The sequence below is a fragment of the Carlito syrichta genome, unplaced genomic scaffold, assembly GCF_000164805.1.
Source record: "Carlito syrichta isolate Samal-C Ts95f unplaced genomic scaffold, Tarsius_syrichta-2.0.1 Scaffold314276, whole genome shotgun sequence".
Taxonomy (NCBI): Eukaryota; Metazoa; Chordata; class Mammalia; order Primates; family Tarsiidae; genus Carlito; species Carlito syrichta.
In genome coordinates this window covers 221,180-240,769 of record NW_007258372.1, presented here as the reverse complement: position 1 = coordinate 240,769, position 19,590 = coordinate 221,180, and the positions used below count along the sequence as shown (strand labels likewise).

Genomic DNA, 19,590 nt, shown 5'->3' with positions numbered 1-19,590 from the left:
TTAGGCCTATTATCATGTCACTCTCCTCACTGGATTAGTATCCACTACCAAAGTATGTGTTATGCCAAGGGAGAGACCAAAAATACCTGGAATTATCTTTCAGAGGGAGGGGCCTCTGTAGTACAGGCTTCCTCGGCTAGGTAAGTGTTCTAGGAACCCATCAGCATCACTAGACCAGCGTTTGGCTTCAGTTAATTTTTTTTTTTTTTTGGAGAATCTTTCAACACATTTTTCCCTTTCATGATGGGTGATTTACAAGCGTACCTGCCCAAAACAGCATGACACCTGAGCCCCACCCTCCCTATTCACCTGATCTCGCCCTGAGTGGTTTTTTTTTTGTTTCATCGGATGAAAAAAGTTCTCAACGACTAACATTTTGCCGACATGGAAGAGGTGAAAGGAAAACAGCAGAAGCACTAACAGACATCAACACTGACGAGTTCAAAACCATTGAGAGCAGAGGAAAAAGCAAATTGATCAGTGTATGGTATCAAATGAAGAGTACTTTGAAGGTGACTGAAGTTTAAACACGTAAGAATAAATGCACACCTGCATAATGGAGATTTGTATACCTAACTCTGAATTGTGCCCAACATCTTTAAAATACAGAAATTAGAAGAAAAAAAAGAATAAATACACAATTTTTTTTTTTTTGAGTTGGAGTCTCACTCTGACACCCAGACTGGAGTGCAGTGGCCGCTCCCAGCCACCGCAGCCTTGACCTGCTGGGCTCCGGCGATCCTTGTGCCTCAGCCTTCCAAGGAGCTGGAACTACAGGCGCGCGCTACCACACCAGGCTAATTTTTTTATTTATTGTAGAGACGAGGTCTCACCAAGTTGCCCAGGTGGGTCTCGAACCCGCGGGTTCGGGCAATCCACTCACCTCAGCTTCCCAAAGTGCGGGATTACATGTTGAACCACCGAGCCTGGCAAAATACACAATTTTTTAAAAATAAATTCTGTTTTTTGGGGGTCCCCCTTGCAGTTACTCTTCCTTATTGCTCTCTAGTAATAACAAACAAATAGTAAATTATTATTATTACGTGCTTACTATGTGCCTGGCACGGGTAGGAACTTTACGTGTATTAATTTAACATTCAAAACTACCTTTGGATGTCAGCATGGTTACTGCCTACATTCTACAGACAGTGAGGCAGCCTTCTAAGTAGAACACATACAGACATGCATTATCATGATAGAAATTACTTATATAATATTTGAACTTGGCCAGGCTCATTGGCTCAGCCTGTAATCCAATCATTTAGGGAGGCCGAGGCGAGTGGATTGCCTGAGCCTGCGGGTTCAAGACCCACCCAGGCAACTTGTGAGACCTTGACTCTACAATAAATAAATTTTAAAAAAAATTAGCCGGGCAGGGTAACACACCCCTGTAGTTCTGGCGACTTGGAAGGTTGAGGCAGAAGGATCGCCATAGCCCAACAGGTCGAGGCTGCGGTGGCCAGGGGTGTGCATGCCACTGCACTCCAGCCTGGGAGAAGGAGTGAGACTCCAACTCAAAAAAAAATTGAACTTAATTCTCTGTGTTAATTCTTAATTCTTTGAACTTAATTCTCTGTGTTTCCTAAGTATTTTGTTCATGATAGCCATCATCACAAGACCAGGGGTGGTAGGTTTTTTCTGTTAAAGAGCCAGATAATAAATATTTTAGGATTTGTGATCTCTGTCACATATATTTTTTTTTCATTTTTTCACAACCCTTTACAAATGCAAAAAAAAAAAAAAATGAACAAAATAGGCTGAAGACCAAATACAGCCTGAAGGCTGTGGTTTGTTGACCCTTGCGTTGGCCTCTTACCCAGTAAACTATGCTTCCTAGAGTGAAACGAACTCATAGCTCTGTTATAGGCATTATTTTCCATTCCATAAATTTTCCTTATTAGAGCCATTCTCAAATGCTGTTGGGAGCCAACATCTATAGCTACATGGCTGAGGCCTGTAAAGGCCCATCTGGAAGATCACCTCTGACATAGGATATGAGTTATACCTATAATATTGGCATGTGATTAGTAACCAGTGTGCATACATGGCAGTAAAATTTATAAGTAAATCTCTATACACCCGATGGAAAGTTGCACAGTAGAATTATTTTATATGACCTTGTCCCTTCTAAGTTGTACTTCTTTCTAGATATTTTTTACTTCCATTTCCTTGTAGACTGGGTAGTCAGCTCTTGTTCCCAAAGGCAGTTTCTTCTAGGATTAAGATTAGAAACTAAATTACCATAATAGTTTTATTGCCCTGCCTCTAGTCAGGCAGGACGTTTTTCTAGTTTCGTTACATGCCGAAACTCTGTTTGCTTCAGCCCGTGGTCATTGTCATGGTAACCGTGCAGCCCATTATCCAAGAGTGTGACAGCTACTATTTGATTTTTAGAATAGACTTGTTTGGATAAAACATACATTTAAGATGATACAATTTCCATCAAAAAGATTTAAACAGTAATAAGCATTCATAGAAAACTTTTAAGTTTTGTTTGAGCTTTTAAGTTTCCTTTTCTCAGATTATGACTTTAGTTCCTATTCCTGTAGGCCAATTTTAAGATCCTTTGATTAGTATACCGAAATTTTCCCAACGGTGCTGTTTTTGTTTCTAATATGACAATAGGAAATTTTACACATAGCCATGTATTAATATACTAGGAAAAAAGATTTAAGTTTTGGGTTAAAGTCATCGTTTTATTAGAATAGAATGAGAATTATGGTGTTATGATTTTAAAAATCATACGTTAATGGTAATTATAAGATTTAATGATACGGTATTAGCTTAATAGGATATAGCATAGTATTAAAGGTCAATCATTAGATTATATAAAAATTAAAGTTTAGACATATGAAACTCATTATAGTAAAGTTTGGTAGTTTAAGAATAGTTTTAACTGAGTTATAAGGCATTACGTTAAATCGTAATAGGATAATAGTATAACTAACAGCTAAGTCATTTAAGTAAACTTATAGATTATAGTATAGTGTTAAGTTGATAATATTAATCGTTAAAAATATTAGAAGTCAGTAAACCTAGAGTTAACTTAGAAAAGTTTTTTATATTAATCAGGGTATAGAACAAAGAGTATAATATGAATGATTCATTGAACATTATGGAGACACAGCGGGTTAAGTCAATCACACCCTGCCTCAGGCTCCTGACGGACTGCCTCTTACTATGACTTTCCCTTCTTTACATCACTAGTCTTATATCCCATCACCATGGGGACGCAGTCTGGGGCTCAACCACAGCGACATGGCAGCATGGCCCAGAGGAGGACAGCTGGAAGGCAAAATGAAAGCACCCTTGGTCTCCTGAGCCAGTCATCAGATTAGGGTCGTTGCAAATTGGCACAATCGTGCTAGTCAGACAAGTTTTGTTTGACTTGCTGATGGGCTACCTAGTGAATCTAGATGGCATTTAAAAACAGTTCAGATAAGGGAAATATATGAAATGGAAAACAATGCACATAACAGAGCTATAACATAGTCATTTTGCTATGGAAAAGATAGTTTAGTGGTTAAGAGACTAGTGCTCAATATATGTCTTATACATGCATGCAATTCTTTTTTGCTAATCAGAATAGCCTTACTCTCACCTCCCAGTAACAGAGTCTTTGATCACTGTTAAGACAGTTAAATTCGTTAATGTGTCTGTGATCTATTTCTTGAAATTGCTTCTGAATGTGTGTCCCCTTCTCTGAAAAGGTAAGCCTGATTATATGCATGACTTCATATTTTCAAATATTAACTTACCTGGTTTTTGTCAAGTGATAATTTTGAAAGGTCTTCATGACTTCCTAAAATCCCCAGTTTCTTTTCTTCATTTCTCTTTTAAAGAGAGAGGGGTGAATCAGTACACCTGCACAGCCCATTTCACTCTTCATTCCATATTTTAAAAGCCATCTGGTCTAATTTCCCAACAAGGTTTAGTGAGAGGAACATATTCTTATTGGGCTCTTCCCTTTGGCAAGCGCTTGGACGTTTCCTGCGGACACTTAATTCTCTCAACTATAGGTCTAATCAGACCTCTAACTACACACTTGATTCCTTCTACGTGCCTGAAAAGTGGGTGCAAAGGCTGGAGGTCAAATGCCATCCTGCATCTGACCATGACAAAAAAAAAAAATCCAGGAGAATCACAGAAACTCACCCTCAGTAACAATCCCATCTGCTCACTCAACCCACTGAGTTCTATAAGTCATGCATTCTGAAGAATGTCATAGATGGCATGTTTCCCCAACATTCCTATACAAAATCATCATCATCATAGCTACCTTCACGGAGGGCGGTAGAACTACCAAAGTACTTTGATTTGACCTTCATGGTGTAGGTGTAACTTGTTTTTACATATTACAGTTGAGGAAACCAGAACTCAGCGAGTTTACTTACTTGAGAGCCCTAAGTAGTAAAGGGTGGAAGCTGGAACGAGAACGTGTCCCTTATCCTCGAGGATAGAATCTTATCGTGGCGAGAAACTGTGATAATCATTTGGCCCAACTGCTCACTCAATGCGGAAAGGAAGATCTTCAATAAATTCCTAATGCCAGTCAGCCAGCGTTTACTGACCACCTGCAATGACTCTCATCCCTTCCCAGGCAGCTCTGTTGAGCAGATCCTATTCTTTTTTTTTTTTTTTGAGTTGGAGTCTCACTCTGTCGCCCAGACTGTAGTGCAGTGGCCACTCCCAGTCACCGCAGCCTCGACTTGCTGGGCTCCGGCGATCCTCCCGCCTCAGCCTTCCGAGTAGCTGGAACTACAGGTGCGCGCTACCACGCCCAGCTCATTTTTTGATTTATTGTAGAGATGAGGTCTCACCAAGTTGCCCGGGCAGGTCTCGAACCCACGGGCTCAGGCAATCCACTCACCTCAGCCTCCCAAAGGCGCGGGATTACAGGCTGAGCCACCGAGCCCGGCTGCATTCTGTTTCTTATTTTCTATTATCCATGTCTTTTGGGTCTTCTGAAAGATTTCCTCAGCTTGATGTTCCAACTTTTATTTTATTTATTTATTTATTTATTTATTTATTGAGTCGGAGTCTCACTCGGTCGCCCAGAATGGAGGGCAGTGCAGTGGCCGCTCCCAGCCACCGCAGCCTCGACCTCCGGCGATCCTTTCCAGCTCACCCTTCCGAGGAGCCGGAATGACAGGCGCGCAGTACCACGCCCCGCTGATTTTTTGATTCATTGTAGAGATGAGGTCTCGCCGCCCAGGTGGGTCTCGAACCCGCGGGCTCAGGCAGTCTGCTCTCCTCAGCCTCCTATTCTTACGAGTTTGTTCTCACACAGAAATAGAGCTCGACTACTTGAAATCTGAAACTTGCCCACGGCCTCCCTTCCTATATTTGAAGGAACAGAAAACAAACGTACTCCCTAATCAAAGATGGAAGTTCTGAAGATATTCTTGTTCACCTGCAATCTTCTGTTTTCAGAAGAAACAGCCAGTTCCTTCAATCTGCCCTCATGTGGCACTATACTCACGCCTGTCGCCATTCCAATCCTCCCTGTCTGGATGCACATAGTATCTCAGGGCTCCCTCTGGGTATAATGTCCTGCACTCAGCAGAGATTTTGGCACAGAGTAACCACATACCTCCAGGTATACACAAATTCCACACATTCACTAAGCATATCTGAACATGCTGTGATCACCCGACCTCCTCATCTAAGCACTATATAGTAAGTCCCCTACATATGAACATTCAAGTTACAAACTTAACAATACACACGTGCATTTTTCATGTATTATTTCTCTCCACCACGTGTCAGGATAGCCTATCAAATACATGCAGTACTATATAGTCAATTGTGTTAGTTGGGTATCTAAGCTAACTTTGTTAAGACTTACAACACATGGACTTATGAATGCACTCTTGGAACCGAAGTCGTTTGTATGTTGGGAACTTCCTGTTCCTCTTTTGTGGTTTCTTAGGATTGCATCGCCTCATGGGATTATTGATTTCACTTAGTATCCTTAAATCTTTATTTCAATACTTCCCTCCAAGCCTAGTCTCTCATATTGCACGTGAGCAATTTTTCAACGTAGAAGTTATTTAACAATCTGTCTAGTTCATCTGAGTCATCATCAGCTGATATGGTACCCAGCTCTACAAACTGAAGGTGGAGCAAGGGACACTTAGCCACAACAGCAAAATATGGGGCCCGCAAGTGCTTTCCCTCTCAGTACTCCCTCCAGATAATGAAATAGATGATCTCAGTTACATTTCATGAATTTTTCTTTTTCTTTTTTTAGTAGGAGAGGCCCAGTGTGCTCACGTTAAGTAGATAGAAGCCAAAGGACCGTCCTGTGTCCAGTGACTGCACTGGGGGATGGAAGGACATGTCATCATGAACTGTTTCTTTCTAAAGGACTGTGACACGGTGGCTACCAAGGTCATAGCATTCAAGGATACGATGATAAGTTGTCAAGCCAAGTTACCTTGTTCATCTCTGCATCCTCCTGGAATCCCTTTTTATGACGCTGGAACAGCTCAAAAATCCATTTTTTAAGCTTCAGCAAGAGATAAAACAGGGACTTTGGACTTGGCACCAGGTTGAAGGGAACAGGAAGCGTCCTCCCCTCCTCAAAGTAGGAAAACCAAAGTTTGGCCCTTGCAAATTTCCATTCCACATCAGCATCATCCTATACAAACACACACACACATGGCAGTTCAGCAAGGAAATGCTCACAAAGACTTCCTGGGATGCTTTTAACATCATGTAGCTCGAGGGTAGAACAATGCCTACAAACACTCTCGGACCTCAAAGACCACGCCGGGATTTTTTTCAAAACATTAATGCTCTATTCGCACATTCTTTCCTAAATCTGTCTAAAATTTTATCAGGCTTCCAGGACCACAGATCCCAAAGCTCACCTATGTTTATAAATACCCTGAACGATATAAATGAATTTTCCTACATTCTGCCACACAGTATGAAAAATTATTCCTTTACTCTGCAATAGATCACTCATTTATTTAGGAGACAAAACAAGATTTCTGGAATAAAAATGTATCACTCTCAACTTGAGAAAGGATCAATTTTGAATATCACTCAAAAAAAGTGGTGTTCATAAGCTGTAATTTCTTGAATGAAGTATAAATTCATGCTAATATAGCGTGTCTAAAGGTTTTTTAAAAAAATTAATAACAATTTGGCATTTCTATTCCTTATGCCTTCCTGCCCCAGCAAACCCTATCAACGTGCCTTTGGAAGCAAATAGTTCGAATTTTCTAGATTGCTTGCCAAACAAGTATATAAAAGCAGGAAAAGAACAAAGGAGAGAAAGCAGTCCATAATTTCAATTCCATTGCCAAGTTGGTTCTTGGAACAGTTAAAACTTATAGACACAGACTATAAAAATGTGTAGAGATTATACCTCAATTTCCTGGAATGAACTGTTGATCATTGCAATTAGCATATTTAGCAAAACAATGACCATTGTGACGTTATAGACTCCGTAAAGAACATAACCAATGTTTTCAATGAATTTGTGATTATAGTTGATGACCACTGACTTCACTTCGGAAAGTCCAAATATAGCCCAGAACAGTGTCTTAAAACTCTCTTCAACACTAGGGAAAAATAAAAGAAAGAAAAAAAAATAAAAGAAAAGGTTTAAATAAATAAATAATAGCACCATAATAAAAGTAAGTTGATAGAGTGTCTGCAAATTACTAAACATTAATGAAAAAGTCTTAACTTCTCTGAACCACGTTTTTCTTTTCTGTAAAATAGATACAATATGACTACTGCGAGGATGAGGTAATACTATGCATGAGAAGTATACGTCATGGCTCAATATCTGTCATATACTAAGCATGCAGTAAATACTATTAGCATAACTTCATAACCACAGATATTACCATTTAAATAATCCACAGCTTTGGTTATGGAAGTGTTACATGTATTACTTAAAAGTAACACAATTTGTAAAAATGCATTTAGGTTTCCTGCTGTTCTAGACTTCTAATCATATTCAATTGACAGATAATAATAGACTATATCTTAATGGAAAAATCACAATATAAACAGATGATGTTACCAAAAATCACTGACATGTCTTAGGTAGGAATTTCTTTTCTTTCTTTCTTTCTTTTTTTTTTTGAGTTGGAGTCTCACTCTGTCACCCAGGTTGGAGTGCAGTGGCACACACGCTCCCGCTTCACCAGTGTCGACCTGCTGGGCCCAGGCAATCATTCCACCTCAGCCTTCCAGTTAGCCAGAACTACAGGCGTGCACCCAACTAATTTTTTGATTTATTGTAGAGATGAGGTCTGGTCAAGTTGCCCAGGCTGGTCTCGAACCCATGGGCCCAGGCAATCCCCTCATCTCGGCCTTCCAAAGTGCTGGGATTACAGGCTTGAGCCACTGCTCCTGGCCAGGTAGGAATTTCAATGCTTTAGACAAACTTATTGACCAAAGCTAAGTCCATCTGCTTAACCTAAGTGGTTTAATTTTCCTGATAAACTGCATTTTGGAAGACTATGAAAAGCAATAGGTTTATTCAGTTGATGTTTCTTATTGTAACACCGAAGACCTAACATTGGAGCGACCTATTCCAAACATGTTTCATACAAAACACAGGTGACCATGGCGAACATGAGTCAAAACTCTTGTCACTATTGATAACTTGGATCTTCCTTGTGATAAGACCCGAGAAAACGAGTTAGGCCCAGGAGTCTGCCCCTGTAAGCAGAAGGGCGTGAGAGTTCAGAGCGACAGCCCCTGGGAGCAGCCAGCTAGGCTGGCTGTGCCGCGCCCTAGCAGCTAGGGAACATGCAGCAGACTTCTTCACCTTCGTGATTCTTTCATGCTTTTCTTTTTGTCAAAGGGAGTGAATAAACGGATGCATGGAAGACCTTTACCACAAAACCTGGCTCTACAAAATGTCAGTCATTATTTAATATCAGGAGGTTTCCACATCTTAAAGTGTAGATCTTAAACCAAAACATGATTTGTCCCATGGACGTACATAAAAACTACTAAATGAACATGTATTTAGCTCGCCATAACTATCATCAAAATGTCTGAGATTACATACGTCGTGAAGGCTTCGTTTTGTTTTGCACCAATGTAGTAGGAGTAGAGGTTGAACATTCCGATCATAAAGGCCACAAACACCATGATGAATATGACCATGAACTTGAAGATGTCTTTGACCGTTCTCCCAAGCGATATCTGTAGAGGTCCAAAGCTTTCATTTGCTGGTAAAATATAAGCTATTCTAGAGAAACTTAAAACTACAGCAATTGCATAAAGACCTTCAGATATTATTTGAGGGTCCGAGGGGTCCCACTTGATCCTGGCTAGGAAAAAGCAAAGACAAGAGTTGTGGTGAGTTTCTTCAAGTTGCTTATTTAGGCAACTTCTTTTTCTGAGGAAGAAACATGATTACATTAGCAATGCAATTCTAGAAGAAGTCTCTAATCTTAAAGGGGGATTAAGTGTCAACAATAGTTAAGCTTCAGGATTTGTTGAGAAGGTGAGCCTCCTGGCTTGCGAGTAATTTCCCATAAGGATAGAGTAACAGTTAAGAGCTCAGACTGATAACTCAGAGTCTGTGAAAATTCACACACACACACACACACACACACACACACACACATACACACACACACACGGGGAACTCCAAAAGATGGAATTTATTTATAAAAAATTGTGTAGTCTTATGTTTGAACTTCAGTCACCTTCAAATTATTCTCCGTTTGATGCAATACACCTACTGAGATGCTTTTCCCACTGCTCAAAACAGTTTCTGAGCAGATCTATTTTGATGCTGGCTAGTGCTTCTGCTGTTTGTTTCACCTCTTCAACAGAAGAATGTTTCCCTTTGAGGACTTTTTTCATCCAGGGAAACAAAAAAAAAGTCACTCAGGATGAGATCAGGTCAATAGGGAGGGTGGGTATGGGTGTCACACCATTTTTGGTCAAAAACTGCTGAATACTCAGCATGGTGTGAGCAGGTGCCCTCATAAATTCGCCATCATGAAATGGGCAAATGTGTTGAAAGAATCTCCAAAAACTAATTCTCTGAAGCCAAACACACAGTACTAGCTGGTCCACTGATGCCAATGGGCTCCTAGAACATTTACCTAGAGGGGAAAGCCTATATTACAAGGGATTCTCCCTCAAAAAAAAAAAAAAAGATAATTCTCATTTTGGGGGCGTATCCCTCTCATACACATATCAACTGAAAGAACTTGGCAAACTACTTAACTTCTCTTGGTTTTGTTTCCCCATCTTTAAAGATGAGATGATATCCCTAATTTTTTCATCTGTGAGAATTCAATAAGTCAACATGCTCATTGGTTAGCAAATGACCGGCACTTAATAAATGGTAGCATTTATCATTAAATCTTAAACTATAATTACACTATAACATAATTATGGGCTTGTAGTCAATTAAGCTTATTAGGAGTAACTTTTATCAGTCACTCAAACAAGTCTATTTTTACCATAAAATGTAGCAATGAATGTAGCAAATTCACTTTTGAATTTTTATGTGTCTGGCATTATTACATCAGGGTCATCCAAACCCCAATTAAGAAACCATTATGAAGAAAAATACAAAGCGGTTGGTAAGAACAAAGAAAAATATGATTATGCATTTTTATGTGCTTATTTACTGAGAAGTGGAATTAGGAAAAGATAATGAGAAACTAATAAAAGCAGTTTCCTTTTTTATAGTGCTTTTGAACATAGTGTTTATATAAATAAGTAGCTTTGACTTTTAAAAACTGCATATTTTAAAAATCTTTAAATTAAAGATTAGAATTCTAAAGATAAATAAGATACGGGGCCCCCTCTGTGAGAGAGCCAATAAACCCATAAAGGTGCCAAGTGAACGTTAACTGATTTCTCATCAGCGGATTTAAAGTGAGTATGCAAAGGGCATATATTATCCCCAACACAGGTTTCCACGAGGAGGTATTTTCCTTATGCAAATCACTGAGCCCATCTGCATCCTTAGCCTCTTTCCTTCTGGGGAGGTGGCAGGGCTTATCTGACTGTAAACGGGGATAAGTGACCGGGCATCCTTGGTTTGACAATGCCTTCTTTCTCTTGGGAGTTCTCCTCTGGTCCTCCAAGGAGGAATCTCGCTTGATCAGACATCTGCTGCCATCCCCTCACGTGGGAAAGACTTCCGGGTCCATCGCCATCTGCCAGCTGGCGGACATGTCTGCCTAATTCTGGGGTTCACTGTTACTGCGCCCACCCGTTAACAGACTCAGGTCTGGGCCACACACTCTGAATTTCTCAGTTTTGGAGGGGATGATCTCCGATTTAACTCCCTGTTTTACTTCTCAACTAGTTCAAACTCTGGTTGGGAAACAGCGGTGTGATATATTGGGGGCCCTCTCAGAGATCCCAATAATTCCTTTGCAAAGTGTGCATGTCCGGACTGAAAATGGTACTCAAATGTCAACTTTATATTGCATATATTTATGAGGTACAATGTGATGTCTGGACATATCTATGCATCGTGCAATGACTAAATCAAGCTAACGTATCCATCCCCTCACATACTTATTTTTTTGTGACGAGAACATTTAAAATTTACTCTCTTAGCAATTTTCAAGTATACAGTAACTTACTGTTAACTCCAGTCACCATGCCATACAATATGCCTCCAGGAATCATTCCTCCTGTCTAACTGAAACTTTCTGCTTTTGACCAATACTTTCCCACCCCAGCCCCTGACAACAATTACTCTCTAATTCTATGAATCTGACTTTTTTTTTAGATTGCACATATACCTGAAATCATGTACTATTGACCTTCTGTGCCTGTCTTAATTCACTTAGCATAATCTCTTCCAAGTTCATTCATGTTATTAGAAATGACAGAATTTCCATCATCTTAAAGGCTGAATAGTATTCCATTGTGCATATATACAGACATACATAAATAGATATAGATGGAACGCAAAATATTTTTAATAGAAGAGAGGAAAAAATAAATTCAAGACATAAGACTTGCATTTTCAATGAAGTCTGGTAATTAGTCAATTGATCTAAGAGATAGAGGGAGGTGATTCTTGTGACTAGGAGAGGTTTTTAGGTAGCAGAAACATCAAAGAAAGAAGCAGAATACATGTATCTTCATGCAACCAAAATTTTTATGAGAATTGGGCAGTAACCAAACTACTACAAAAAATATCTGCATGTGTATTAATTTTCATTGACTGTGTACTGTCAACTCACCCAAATTGTAGTATTTCACATTGTCTCCCAACGTAACTTTTGTCAAGTCCTTCAAGGTATCATTTGCATCAATGATGCTCTGGGCTTTGGAAGCATGCCAAAATGCCATGAATCTTGCAATGAACGATGCTGCAAAAATTGCCAGCATACCAAAGTCAAGCATATTCCATAGCTCAAACAAGTATTCCTTGGGGCCTTGAGTCCAAATTTCTTTGCATTCAGCCCATATCATGCCTGCATCAGAAAGGGATTAAAATACCAATTCAATTTCTTTCCAGCCTTAGCTCTTCAATAAAACAACATAAATTTGAAAGGTCTCAACCTGACATTCAAAACCCCTCAATCTGGCCCCAACCAGCCTGTGCACTCACAATTCCCACATCCCCACAAATCCCACCATCCAGTAGGATTGGTGCATTATCTGAAAGCAATTTGACAAAGTTCATTGACAGCCTCAAAATGGCAAACAACCTGTTGATCAATTAATTGTACACATAAAACATATTGAAGAGCTTTTTTATCAGATACTTTATAACAATCAAAACACACAAATACAGCCATCCCCGCACACTTAAAATAGAGGTAATCATGGGACTTCCACAGATGCGGTACTTTTTTTTTTTTTTGAGTTGGAGTCTCACTCCGTTGCCCAGGCTGGAGTGCAGTGGCCGCCCCTGGCCACCGCAGCCTCCACCTGTTGGGTTCCGGCGGTCCTTCCGTCTCAGCCTTCCAAGTATCTGGAACTACAGGTGTGCGCTACCACACCCAGCTAATTTTTGATTTATTGTGGAGATGAGGTCTCGCCAAGTTGCCCAGGCGGGTCTCAAACCCGCGGGCTCAGGCAATTCACTCACCTCAGCCTCCCAAAGCGCGGGATTACAGGCTGAGCCACCGAGCCCGGCTCACAGATGCAGTATTATACAGACATTTAACATGATATTTTATTAAGTACCATGGGGTAGTGGCCATAAAAATGTGCCAGAGTGCCCTCCAAATGTAGGAATTTGATCAACCATGGGCCTCAGCCTCTGCCTTCTGGAAACCACTGCCACTTTTCTGTCCAAGACCATGCTTCCCCAGGACTACCTCTAGCCAGTGACTGAGGGTGCCCCTTCCCAGAAGACACGGGACTCTTCTGATGGCTGACTTTGGCGATGAAAGTTTCCATAGATAGCATAAGAATCTAGAAGCTTCTACCCAACCTTCCTTCCCTCCCTCCAGCCCTTGGGGCTTGACTTGCATCCCCATCTGACAGCCGTTGAGACCTTCCTCAGCTCAGTCTCCCAATTTCCTCTGACAAGAAATTTTCCGTAATAAAATTTCTATTTTCATTAGCAAAAATGTTGAACATTTCATCGCTGTGCCTGCTTCTCGGAGGACCGGGACTAACACACATTGGAAAATCTTTATGTCGTAATGTTGAGTGAGAAAGTTTTAAATGTTATATGATGTGATCTAAGACTTTGTGTTTAAAACAGAATAGGGAACGGCTGGAAGGAATGGCAGGAACGTACTCATCATAGTTATTTTTTTCCAGTGGAATTGCTCATAATACTGCATATTCTTTCAAAATGTTAGTGTGGTATTGAGGAGCATGGGTTTTGAGATCAGACCACCGTGCACGCGAGACCCTGCTCGTCCACTTGCGAGCTGTGAAGTCTCTGGCAACTTACATATGCTTTCTAAAACTCAGTTCGTAAAATGGGGTTGACAGTTGTTCATACCAATCCACAGGATTGCTATGAGACTTAAATTGAAGAGTGTGTGTCAAATACGTAGCACGGTTTCTGGCTCTTAGAAAAACAAATGAGTAACATTAATTGAGCCCTTACCATTTTAAATTTTCTACGATGGGCACATATTTTCTTTCTTAGTTTGAAGAATCTCGCCTTATTAAAAATAAATTACTGGGCCGGGCGCGGTGGCTCGAGCCTATAATCCCAGCACTTGGGGAGGCCGAGGTGAGGGGATTGTCTGAACTCCCGGGTTTGAGAACAGCCCGGGCAACTTGGTGAGACCTTGTCTCTACAATAAATCAAAAAAATTAGCTAGGTGTGGTAGTGTGCACCTGTAGTTCCAGCTACTTGGAAGGCTCAGGAGGAAGGATCGCCAGAGCCCAGCAGGTCGACGCTGGGTGGCCGTGAGCGTGCCACTGCACTCTAGCCTGGCGTCAGAGTGAGACTCCAACACACAAAAAAGAAAAGAAAAAGAAATTACTTTGCCCTATTGTCTTTAAGGTACCCTGCTCTGACATCCTGCTTCTTCCTGGAGCCATCCAGAGAAATAGAATCCAGACTCCAAAAACCTACCAAAGAACCTTCCATCAAGAAGTCTTTTCTAGACCTTAGCCGAAATATATCTTCCCCTCAGCAACCACTGCCCTGAATTCTCACAACGAATGTCAATCACAGAAGCTGCCATGTTCGTGACTTTGGAGCCCTGTAGGGATTAAGAAAACACTCCTCGGTCTTGGCTCTCCAAGAGCGATGTCAAGTGCTTTTTCTCAAAACCAGCATCCAATGTAGCACAGAAGACGGGGTTATAAAAGAAAACTCCATGACTTATTTTGAGTTATTTCAAGTTAAGAGGGGACTAGGACTGAATTCGTGTGCACACGAATTCATACGACATGCACACGTGTGCACACACACACACAATCACACACACTAAAACTGTGAGCGGGGATGAGAAAAAATCTGAAAGCAAGTTTATTTCTGTGGTCCCTAACTCCTGCCAGCCTCGACAGGAGATGAGGACAATTCAGAATAACAAGCAGAAACCGAAGGGACATTTGAACACATATAAGTCCAGTCGTTTTCAAAGCTTCTTCTCCTCCTCTTCCTTCTACTTCTGCTCCATCTTTTCTCTCCCTCTTTAAGAAGTAGCATTCTTGGTACCAAGGTCTTGCCAAAGCTTAAAAACTAAGACAAATCCAGCGAACTATTCTGCCAGAAGGAAGAGTGCCTGTCTTATTTCTCCCGAGGACCTCCAGCAGCAGCCAAGCATAGCCTGAAATCACTCCCCACTCCTCCCAGCGCAAGCTCTCTCCCAAGCTGGGGGCTTCCCAAGGAACCAGCCCCCTCTTGGCTATGTCTGGAGACGAGGCGCTTCCTGATTCTGAAGGCTGCTCACTCCCTTGTAGAATTTTCAGGAATATTCCTCCAGTGTGGATCTGCTGCTTCTGTTTTGCCCTCAAGAACAGTAGCAAGTGAGCTCCCTCTTCCTTTAAATTTCTTTTTTTAAAATAAATAATAAAACATGCCACCCATGCACTCGTTAAATCGACTCTTCTCCAGCAGAGGTTGGTCTATTGTGAAGCCAGTGAAGCTTGGGCTTCGAGACGCCTAAGCCGTCCAGGCTCCACGGGTCCTGACTTTGCCTTCTTTTTCTCTAAAGGGGCCCTCCCATCACGAGCCTCCGTTTCCACAACGCTTGGCTCCCACCGCCCTCCCCATCCTCTGGGGTTCAGGTTCCCCATCCCTCAAGGGCTGCTCCATGGAGGAACAAGCTGGGGTGTCCATGGGCGGCCTGTGGCACCCAGAGCCATGCACCATCCGGGAGATGTGGCCTGGCCACGGGGGTGATTACGGCCCTGGCTGCAATCCTCCCCTGTGGAAGAGTTCACCCACGGCTGCACTGGCTTTTTCAGCAGGTGTACTGGCTATTCGTGGCGGGGCCTCTTGAGGACACTTCTCACGAGTGTCTTAGGCACGTCCCCCTCCTGTGCTCCCGCAAATCTTTCCCAAGAGTGTCTTCGGGCATGTCCCCCTCCAGCGTGCCTGCACATCTTCTCATTGGCTCAACCTTGGAGTCTCCTGAAACACCCGTTTTGTCATTCAGCCTTTCAAATTGTTGTCAACTAGGAATTAGATAAACTTGCTTTGTGACCAATAAGGTCAGTCCCTCCCTCAAGACAACATAACATGACCAACGTCTAACCTAAGTAGGCCACTAATTATTAATATTTCCGGAAGGGAAAACAGCTTTCATTCAAGAATAACTTCAGAAGAGAAAATAAATACCAATGTCAGGAACTGAACCAGGAGACTAACAAGTCAAAAACAAAGGTTAGTGGGACAATGTTTCCAAAGAAAAAAAAATTGTAAAATGATATTAAAGGCTAACTTAATATTCTGGTTTAGGCTTCTAAGTGAAAAAGAAAAAATCATAAGTTTAACATAAAAAATTAGTATGAGGAGAGTCAATTATGACAAACAATAAAATGAACATTCTTTACATGTAATCCCCTGCAATAAAATTTAATTTTTTAAAGTTTCATCTTATACTAGAGTAATGTTTTGCCCAATATGTCTTCAGAAGGAAATATCACTTCTACAGAAAAGTAACATATGAAAATTTAGTGAAAATTTTAATAATTATAATTACTCAAAATTTCTCAAACATTTCTTACGTGCCAAGCCCTGCATTATGTACCATACACGTACTAAAACATAAAAAACAAACAAACTGTAACACATAGGCTCTTAATCTAATAAGATAAAGGCAACGTCCAAATCATTTTATTTAGAATCATCTTAAATCAGATATCAGAGGTGAAATGCACCTTCTTTTTATAGTTTCGCCAATTAGATTAGAAAGAAAATAGAATAAAATCAAAGTCCTATTTTTTATCCAAGATTTATCACCACTTTGATGACACAGTTTGCAATTTAAGCCACTATCCATATTCTTCCTAGAAACATAGTCAGGAAATGAAATGATGCGGTAGTTTTGCATAACTCACATGCTGTTGAATTACCTCACATTTCAAATGGTCATATGGTAATTTGCAAAATGCTTTTTAACATTTTGGTCATTTCATCAGGCGCCAGCATGAAGAAGGCAAGAAGACATGCCATGCCCTAGAAGTCACACAAAACTGCAGGTGCTTCTCCGGGTTACCTGGGAGGCTGGTGGAACAGGGGAGGGGTGGACAAACTTGTGTATATTCAAGTTTCTCTATGAAAGTCCCAGGTGTCCTCTTCTCATGACATCTTGTATCCTTGCATCCTAGGCAATTTCATGCATGGCCAGGGCTTTGGGTACCATCTGGGAACTGAGGATTGCTGGAACTTTATCTACAGCTTGGCTTTGCCCAGAGGTCATCCTTTCTCTCACTTAGTGGCCATTTTTACCTGGAAATTCCATGAGCACTTCAAAGTCAATCACAAGCCAAACTTAATGATCAGCTTTTTATTCCCCAAGTTCCAGGCATCATCTTTTGTCTACATACTCCCTCCTAGGAGCTACAGTCACCACCTGTTGACTCAAGGCAGTGTCCATAGCTCTTCCTTCCAATGGGCGGTCAGGTCCAAGTTCGCTGGAGTCTATGGTTAGGGAGCTCTCATGTCTGCCTCCCCGGCCCTGGGTTCTAGCTCTCGTCCTCCTCACAGGGGTCACTTCAATGGTGTCTCGTTCTCGGAACTCACCCTCCTTTCAGCCACCCTCTATCTCACGGCCACGGTCACCTTCCATATTGTGACCTGATCACATCACCAATGACGAGGACTCATTCTCTCAGCATCTCACACGTCCACCAACATGAGTGGACTCCAGCTCTGCCTGATTTATACTATTCCAGGCATGCTGGGTGTGGCCATGGTCCAACATCTCTGCAGGAGATGTGGAGGAACATGCGCTCCAGTTAGGCCAGCATCAACTGAGTAAAGTGGATACATTAAATGGAGGAAGGAAATCTCAGAATGAGATAGAAAGAAGAACTGCAGAAGCTGAAGACTGGGCTCTAAAGCATATGCTGCTGGTTCCGGCAAACAAAAGGCTAGCAAAAGTCAACTGCTCCTGTTAAAGAAACAAAACTCTGCAATCAATTAGCCGCTTCACAAACCTCTGGCAATGCATGTAGTCAGTTTGCAAAACTTCTCCATAACTGACAGGCAGTTCCCCGGCACACACTGAATCCCAATACAATAGTATAAAGGCTTCCCTGTAGCCATTGCCTCTCTGCAGACAGCAGACACTCTTGCAGCTGTCCTGCCTGCTGTGGCTTTCACAACATATCTTCCCTTGAATAAATCTCTTTCTTAATTCATAACAGTCCTGGTGAACACTTTCACCCCATGACTCCTGCCTGTCTGCCACACATGGCAGTGTGTACTTATCCTCCAAACTCAGTCTGGTTAACACCCCTGTACCTCCAAACACTTCTGCTGAAGGCAGTGTCCAGGGAGGACTTCTCTGTCCTTCCATCTGCCAGCTCACTCTGATTGAAGTGCCCCGCCCTTGCGTGTGCATAACACCCTAACAGCCCCTCCATGACAGCATCTGTCACACTGCATTTGTAATTATTGATTTACTTACCGATCTGCTCCCCAGACTTAACCTCCTGGAGCATAAGGACCACATCTCATTCACCTTGATATCCTCATTACCTAACAAAGGCACTTGACAGCTGTGGAATCTATTTATAAGCATCCAATTGAAATATCTTTCTCATTTGCATTATGTTTAATGGAAGCCACACATATGATTGATTCTAAGCACAAATCGTGCAGCGTTTAAGACCAAATTCCTTCTCTTTCACTTACCACCTGGGACATTTCAGTAAATTACTTAAGCCTCACATTAATCCTAGGAGATAAAAGTGATTAGATGTTACAGATTTTAAAACGGAGGTATAAAGAGATAGCAGGATTTGACGTACGTAAAGTGCTTTGGACAATTCCTGGTACATAATAAATGTTCATTTAATGCAAGTGGATGTTAGCTTCAGTCACTATCAGACCTCAACAGAACATCACGTGGTTGTTTTTAAGCTTGAAATCACAGCTCTCTCAAAATATGAATGGCAGTATTTGTTGCGGGTGGGGTTTGATTGACACCATCCTGTTGGTTTTCTTCCTGGGTGTTTCTTGGAAATGCCAAAAGCATGTGAGAAGACTATAGCAGTGGTAATGAACCCAAGGTGACCATGCTTAAGAACACAGAGGAAATCCTGGTGCCCAGGGCACTGCTGCATACATATGTATAACTGAGAGTGAAAGACTCAGTGCCATTCAGTCTGCCCGCTAAGGCTGCGAAAAGAAATGATGACAGAAATCAGCCTTTACCTATGACCCAGGATATGATGAGCATCTCCATCCACGAGAAGCAAGATGTTTTCATCCTGAACAGCTGTTTTGCATTGTCTGTGCTGGTTTCATTAGGAAGCAGTTTGGTGCCTTCAAATCTGTCCGCTGCGTTCATGACTAACAGTCCCAGGAAAATGGTGAAGGAGGCGGCATGTGCCACAAACTTCATGAACGGCCCACGCAAGATCTTCCCCATCTGCCACGACACACACCAAGGGAAAGTCTTAGCTTGGCTTTGTACTCTTCACAAAACATACACAATACATGCAAGAATAAACATCTGGTCGGGCTCGGTG

General features: G+C 41.6%; 1 protein-coding gene across 1 annotated transcript in view; it reads right to left on the bottom strand.

Annotated features, from left to right (window-relative positions):
* The window catches only part of TRPC6 (transient receptor potential cation channel subfamily C member 6), a 52,236-nt gene that overhangs the window by 9,987 nt on the left and 22,659 nt on the right, over positions 1-19,590 (bottom strand). The window contains exons 4-9 of the mRNA XM_008071281.1: positions 19,274-19,490; positions 12,207-12,440; positions 9,044-9,308; positions 7,379-7,574; positions 6,440-6,643; positions 3,759-3,833 (exon numbers count right to left, since the gene is read on the bottom strand). Of these exons, the coding sequence (XP_008069472.1) occupies positions 3,759-3,833; positions 6,440-6,643; positions 7,379-7,574; positions 9,044-9,308; positions 12,207-12,440; positions 19,274-19,490 (1,191 nt within the window). The remainder of the gene's footprint in view (positions 1-3,758; positions 3,834-6,439; positions 6,644-7,378; positions 7,575-9,043; positions 9,309-12,206; positions 12,441-19,273; positions 19,491-19,590) is intronic.